The sequence below is a fragment of the Aplysia californica genome, unplaced genomic scaffold (genome assembly GCF_000002075.1).
Source record: "Aplysia californica isolate F4 #8 unplaced genomic scaffold, AplCal3.0 scaffold00009, whole genome shotgun sequence".
In the NCBI taxonomy this organism is placed as follows: Eukaryota; Metazoa; Mollusca; class Gastropoda; order Aplysiida; family Aplysiidae; genus Aplysia; species Aplysia californica.
In genome coordinates, this window is record NW_004797279.1 from 3,151,239 (window position 1) to 3,158,708 (window position 7,470).

General features: G+C 40.8%; 1 protein-coding gene across 1 annotated transcript; it reads right to left on the reverse strand.

The window, feature by feature from the left end:
• Positions 1-1,785: 1,785 nt before the first annotated feature.
• Positions 1,786-5,679, reverse strand: LOC101858678. The gene is made up of 5 exons (XM_005089838.3): positions 5,574-5,679; positions 5,076-5,148; positions 3,994-4,151; positions 3,259-3,419; positions 1,786-1,842 (listed from the first exon to the last, which is right to left on the reverse strand). The coding sequence occupies exons 2-4, from the start codon at positions 5,134-5,136 to the stop codon at positions 3,261-3,263; spliced, it is 378 nt and encodes a 125-aa protein (XP_005089895.1). The 5' UTR covers positions 5,137-5,148; positions 5,574-5,679; the 3' UTR covers positions 1,786-1,842; positions 3,259-3,260.
• Between the last annotated feature and the right edge of the window lie 1,791 nt (positions 5,680-7,470).

Consider the following 7,470-nt stretch of genomic DNA (forward strand, 5'->3'; position numbering starts at 1 on the left):
ATGTCAATGCACAGCACCATGCCGTTAGAGGCCGTCGGTGTTTGGACGACATGTATGAAAGGGGGCCTGCCTTATTTTAAGCCGGCCATTTACAACGCAGTCTTCCCCTTGAGGAGGGCGCCTTAGGGCCACCTTGAGAGGCTCCGCGTCCACTAAACCAGAAACGAGCCGATTTTATTTTTAAAAATTTGGTTGGGAGGAGGAAAAAAATCGGTCCGCTCGTTTCCGTCGTCCTTGTCCACAAGTTCGGAAACGACACGGCAAGTCTGTTGGCCTAGTGGGCTAGATCTACTTATTTTCCGGATATTGGGGTAGACAACCGTCGCAGCGTGCTGTGTTTATAAATAAAAAGTGACAGTTTGTATATGAAGGTACCACGGTTGAAGAGGTTTGCTTTCTTGAAAAAAAAGGGGGGGGAGGGAAAGCAGCTGAGAAAAGACATAAACATTTGACATACCCTATAATTAAATCAAGATCAACATGCAGCCATAACTTGTTTCTAGATATGCAAGATGAGAAATGTGAAAGTCCTTCGAGAATGATGCCTTCGTTGGTTTGATCGTCTTTTTAAACGAGCTGAAGTGAGTCTACGGTCACTGCCAACACTAAAGAGAGACGTACACAGACCAAGACAGAAAGGCACAGAGACCAAAAGAGAGAGAGAGAGAGAGAGAGAGAGAGAGAGAGAGAGAGAGAGAGAGAGAGAGAGAGAGAGAGAGAGAGAGAGAGAGAGATCTAAGGCCGGTCTGACATAGGACATGTAGTGAAATATGAAACAAAAACCCGGAGAAACTAGAAACATCAGGCAATCCCATAAAGGACCGGCGGGTGGCGAAATACGAAATGAGAAACACCAATTCAGAAGCAGGCCTACATGATAATTCTGTTGACAAAATGGACTCGTCAAATGAAGACACACTGATGATCATTCTACTGAGCAAGCGCATAAAAAGAAAGCGCAGCTTTATGGTCTCGAGAAAATTTACTTTTGAGACACAAGAGGAAAATACAAGAACCTTTGTACCTTAAAGGGGGGGGTGTGGATGATGGACTGGATTTGAAAAGGCACACAGAGAGGGGCACAGCGAGAGAAAAAGACGGGCCGACCGAGGGAGAAAGACAGGAGAGCGACAGGCATACCGAGAGACAAACAGGCAGACCGAGAGACCGATACAATAGAATGTGGTGCACTTGCAAAGTAAGCCAATGGTCCTTTCCAACCCGATTCGATTTTCACTGCAAGTTGGACATTTAAGACAAGAAAACGTCGCAAACGGTAAAGAACTCAAAACGCTTTCCGATTAGTTCAAACTGCTTTATTCAATATTCTATTGTAAGGTAAAACAATTCACAGACAATCAAGTTCTTTTTGTACTAAGTCTTGTACAAGTTCATGTGGTCACGCAAAAAGACCAAATGACAACCGATTTGATGCAGGGCAAAATATTCAACATATTTGCAAGGAGTAGGGAAAAATGTCATACATTGAAAACGTAAAATAGGGATCAAATTCTGAGAGGATACAAAGACCAGAGGCCCGTTATGGCAAGTGGGCCACCCATGGACGAAAACAAACTACGGTTGCAGCGTTACAATGTCTTTTAGTTGCTTAAAACTTGGCATCAAGACTTTGTCCTGCACCAACTTTTATTTGTTAATCTGATCAAACTTTTCTTCAAATGTCCCCGATGACCTGGTACATCTAGTGAGTGTACTTGATGACCGAGTGTAAACAGCCGAGACAACGTTTCTTGCCACAGCTTAAGCTCGTGGAGACAATTTTTGCAACAACAGTATACACCTGGTCTTCCAGCTCCACAGCACGGGACTCCCAGAAATTTCCTGTAACATACATTTAGGAGATGTTCATTTAGGTCTCGTCTTGGTCTCGTCTTACTTTTAAAAGTGCAGTCGAACCTGTACAAGACGAAGGTCCAGTATCGAGGAAAAAAACAGGACTATGATACACTAAACAGTGACATGGGGGGGGGGGAGCAGTCGAAGGGTTTGACATGGTCGATAGAGCGTTAAAATATAACTACCTGCCGATGTTTAAGAATGGAGTTTATAGAGCGATGTAATTTACTGGTATTGAAAAAAAAATTAAAGTAAATGAACTTGGAGTAAAAGTTCATAAATGAAAGTATTGCAACGTTAAATGGAACTATTGACCCACCTTTCTCGGTTTTAAGGGAAATACCAACTATATAATGTTGGAGGGCAGTATCAAATAGATTTTCGATTTTGATCAGAATTGCACCCCCCCCCCCTGCTAAATAGAGCCTGGGTTTCATGGAATCTTAAGGCCGATCGATTGAGTAGATGTTTTACGGCACTTACAGTTTTGGTCAAGTTGAAACACCCGATGCTACGGGGCTGTCAAACTTGATTTACCGAGATAAAAATACATGAATAGCATTTATAATTCATAGTGACCGGGAGAGAAAAGTGTCTGAAAAACACATTTAACTTACTAGTTACGTGGAAAGTGATATGTAGATATTCTGGTGGTGCCACAATAAGCCCGCCACAATAAGCCCCATTCTCCGATCTTAAACTTTTGATTGATTGGGTAGATGTTTTACGGCACCATCGACACCATTTTGGTCAGATCTTAAAACTGAATTGTAATAAACGTTTGAAACCTGTTTAGATAATTTACTAAGAGAGCTGCCTCGACCGTCAGGACCAACCCAGGCTGAAGTACCCTTGAAAAACGATGGAGACGCTCAATACAATGGCGATTTTTTTTTTTTAACTTTTATTTTATATAATAAAGTCTACAGCCGTATGCATTGCCTTCATGCCAGTATTGCTTAGCAGTCTACATTTTGGCGCTTTAGTGATCGCAGCACCAACTTTAAAAAAGTAGAACTGACATGTCCTGACTATTGCAGAGACCCTGAGCATGCCGGCGGCTCGATTTCTCCAATGTAGAGTACAACCTACCATTTCTCTTGGTGGGACAATGATAAAAATGTTTTGCAATTTGATAAAGGCCTAATTATGAATTCTGCGTCCACCACGTACGTGTTCGGTGGAAAAAAATAGTTTTGGCGTGGGTGCAGTTAATGAGCATCAAAATATTAAAGGGACCTACTTTTCAGAGTAATTACTCATGTGGAAAGAAAACGTAAAGACGAGATTCAAATTTTTAAAAGCATCGTTCTTTTAATCGTCAGTATATTTTAAAATAAGTGAATATAATAGTGAGCATTTTTTTAAACAAATGGTTAACTGAATATCACGCAGATTTACCTCTATGAACGGCGGCAGAGTTTGATTTTGCGGCACACAGATTCCGAAGGAAGACTCAGTAGCAGCTTCACATTATCTGCGTTGACAAACGTCATACACGTACGTTGCAAGAATTTGGGCAATATGTTGCACTGCTCGGACAGCTTGGACAGAATTAGGTCCTGAGGACAGTTAAATCAGTTTGTCAACAAATGTCACACAAAGATTTCTGATGGACAATACGAGAAATAAGACAAGAATTTAAGGCGATTTGCCGCAGTTGCGAGTGCTGGAAAAAAAATTAAAACTTCAAGGTTTATTTTCGGGGCCAAGACTGGAGCTTTTGTTTCTTGGGGATGCCACGGGCTCTGAATGCTTTGCCAATGGCAAAGACGCTTAATGATGTGATTTTCTTTGACTGATCAGCTGAGGATATCACCAAGTAAGGTGACCTTCCCAACGTCACCCGTCTAGGCAGGTCTCATGTCCCCTTGGGGTCTTTTTCTTTTGCCCTGGTCAGGGTTCGAAAAAACAAGAGAAAGGCATGTGCTTAAACATGTGCGAAAAAAACTTTACAAGGGGACAAACGCTTAGAACTAAGAGATTTAAAATTTCGTATTCTTGCAAAGTCCGAAGTTGAACTTGGGAAAGACCGCGAATTCGAACTTGAGAAGTTATTCAGTGGTGGTACTGCCAATGAAATTGCCATACATGCTGCACGGGGAGATACCCTTTGTAGTGTTAGAAGAAACTTACCTCAGAGATATTCCCTTCGGGATCCTGTTTGGGTAGGGTATCTATAGCAGCTTCCAGAATGCTCATGACGATCTTGCACGCTGTACACTTTGTTATTGGTATTCCTCTTTGTGCCTCCTCGGGCACTGGTCCAGGGCCTTGCTCCGCCTCCTCGGGCACTGACAAAGGTGAAAAAAAATAACCCGTGTGATACGGTAATATTAAGTTTGTTAGAGTACCGAAAGTAGTTGGCTGTTAACATGTTCAGAATCAAATCAAGCTCTATATAAACGATATATTAGAGGGCTTTAGAAGCTTCCTTCGTAAAGGGAATAATGTTAACTATGTTGACACTACAATGTAGAACTTCGATGCTGCAGTAAGTCAAGTATTCAGAATGGAAGCCTCAACTAGACCTTTTCTTAGTGCCTGTCTTTAAGCAGTTTCTGTGGCCGGAGATTAGAAGTTAATCAACATTTCATATTAAAGTGGACACGGTTCGGTAAATTGTTTTAGTTTGATAAGATTTAACGGCACTTGCGATCCAATGAGGCCATATAGATTTAAGTGCCAAAGATTAGGAGTAACAGGAAAGAAAAGAAAAAAAGGTACACTAGGCGATAGATGTTTGATGGGAAATGTGTAGCGAACCAAACCAGAGCACCCACAAGTAAATTGTGTTCGATTTCTCTTTTACCGTCTAAAAATACTGACATCATTAGGAAAATCCACATGTCGATGTATCTACATGATACAGCTTAAAAGAGTAAAATGAGAATAGAAAAAGTAGGGAAACACGGGATTGGAACTTTCTGTAATGCAAAGGTAAAGACCTACTAACCATTGAAACAGGCTAGTATCGTGTCCCAAAGGAAAAAAGGGTCAGTATCAAAGTGAAAATGTTATCGTGCAAATTTCTATACAATGAGGGCTAAAAAACATTTGCAGGTTGTTGGAGGGCGCCAAGAGTAAGTCTCCACTCTCTCCTCATCCACTCTCTCAGCTATTTGAGTACCTGGCTTATGTTTTCCCTGCACTGAATGACCGCTATTGAGACAAATGTACTTCCTCAAACAAAACAAAATTTAGTCAACAATACTCACCTTGTGCGCTAATGACCACGAGGGACATTGCAAACAGAGCGACAATCATGCAAGTTTTCATTTTGTCGGTGAGCTGAAAAATAAAATGAACGAGTGAATGGCTGGACAAATACTTACGAATATACTCTTCAAATGCATTAATAAAAATAGGGAAATTTCCTGGAGTGAGAGATGGTTGAGTACGTTGCCATGTCCAAAGAAAACATGAACTGTTTTGCGCAGAGTAAACGAGAGCTAGTGTTTTAGTGAGCGTTTAACGGTACTTACAAAACATAGGACATTTAAGTGGCGTTGTTAGTGAATATTCCTAAAAATATAAAGACGAGAAGATAGGAAAGAGGGAAGAAACAAAGTAACAGAGCTTGAAAATAATTTAGATTATCACAAACATAACTTGCCGCAGATAGCAACGCGTTTCCTGTTCCTGAAGTGGTGTGCATTGCAGACCATTAACATAAGATGAAAAGTAACAAAGTGGAAAGTAAACGAAGTGCTCACCTGGAAACGTGAAACAGGCTTTGTTGGAGTTCAAGATCTAGTGTCGACTGAGTCTGTGACACGGGATTATATACCTGTTCAACTTCGTGACGTCATTCGCCAAATTAGTGGACTGTTCACCCGAGGGCTAAAATCACGCAAAAATAAAACCTGAAGAAAATGAAAATTTCTTTTCACGGGATCCCTCTCCATCTCTCTCCAGACTTATTTTTTAAATGTATGTGATTTTTCTCCTTCCCTTTGCTTGTGCTAGTTGCAATTGTCCCGGTTGTTGGCCTGACTTTGAGGTCACCAAACTGTTTTCAAAGTGGACAGGATAACTGAAAAAAATGCCGAACTCGCCCTGGATCACCGTAATTTATTCGGTACATTACAGTTGGTTTCACGTGGACACTGTGCTTCATTGTTCTGAGTTATTTTTGAATGTATGTTTTTGTTTATGTGTTTGTTTGTTTGTTTGTTTGTTTGTTTGTTTGTTTGTTTGTTTGTTTTGTTTACTTTTGGCTTCCCTGTCTTCTGCTAGTCGTGATTGTTCTGGTAGTTGGCCTTTGGTTGAGGGTAACAGAGAATGCAGAACGCGCCCTGTATCACTATTTTGTTTGGCACAGTACACTGAATACCTCAATTAACAAAAACAACCAACCCATTGATTTTTCGATGCACGAAAGACAAAAACTACAAAAGTATAAAGACAACAAAACATGTTATACTATTATACAATTGTATTGTTCTAATTTGTGGAATCCCTGTCAGCAGGCGACCGGGGAGGAACGAAAAATCTCATTTTGGGTTCACTGTTCACTGTTGTCTGTACGCGTTAAACATTTATTGTACATAAATTAGTATTAATATGCCAATTTTTACTGAATGTTGCATGGCAATTTGTTGTCCAGCGACAAAAAAAAACAACAACAAACAAACAAACAAACAAACAAACAAACAAAGACCCCGTTCAGTAATCAAAATGTTTCTTCACTTGGGTTTTATATAAAACAGCAACTTTCGGGTATACACACAGAGTAAATACAATATGTGATTTTCAGACAGTATTCTAGCCCATAAGTTGCATATTTTGAGTTAGCGACACCACCCTTCCCCAACATTTCAGTGTCAGAATAATCCCCCCCCCCTCTTTCCCCTCCCTCTCCCCCTTCCCACCCAGACCATGTGAATCTCGAAAAAGGACTCAGCTGCCTGCTGAATCGTGTTCCGTATTCGTGCGCTGAATTGATGTGTTAATAAAAACAGATAACCTGTTAATGTTTTAGATGTATGCTGTAAATCTCCTATCATTTTTTTTACCCGCTTCGGCAGGCTTACAACTTAGGAAACATGTCAGAACCTTATTTTGCAGTTGCCTTTACTCTACGCCGGATGTTTTTTTTTAAAAAGGACCCATATAGAGGATACGTTAAACCGGGGGGACTAGGGCACCTTTTTTACCTTCTGGATTCATACTGTTAAAACTCAAGAATTTAAGTTAATACTTTTGGGTTCAAATTAGGGGGATGGTTGAATAGTGTTGATTTAGACTCCTTTGGGGGCAAATATGCCCATTTTTTTAAATATGAAGGAAAAGAGGGGTGGGGGGCGCCTTAATCAACCCGGCATGGGGTGACTCTCGTAGGGCTTTTTTTACATTGTAAACCCACATCAGGATTTTAACTCTTCGATTGTTCGTGGGTTGTTTCTGTAGACCCAGTCTGTCATTTCATTAGTTTAAAAAAACAAGAACAAAGGAAGTAACAGATGAGGTTTAAGTCGGGGGGAATGCTGTACCCATTCATTCATAGGCGTCCGGCTTATAAGGTGTTGCCAAACCTTTCTTGCAACCATACAAGTACCACCTTTGATGTGTAGGGTATGATGCCCACCCTGCTGGGACCAGACCTCATCA

Coding starts and splice junctions, on each gene's coding strand:
- LOC101858678 (XM_005089838.3), bottom strand. CDS start 5,136: ATGAAAACTTGCATGATTGTCGCTCTGTTTGCAATGTCCCTCGTGGTC. Junction 4,152..5,075: donor CGTGGTCATTAGCGCACAAG/GTGAGTATTGTT, acceptor CACCTTTGTCAG/TGCCCGAGGAGGCGGAGCAA. Junction 3,420..3,993: donor CCGAAGGGAATATCTCTGAG/GTAAGTTTCTTC, acceptor AACTGTCCTCAG/GACCTAATTCTGTCCAAGCT.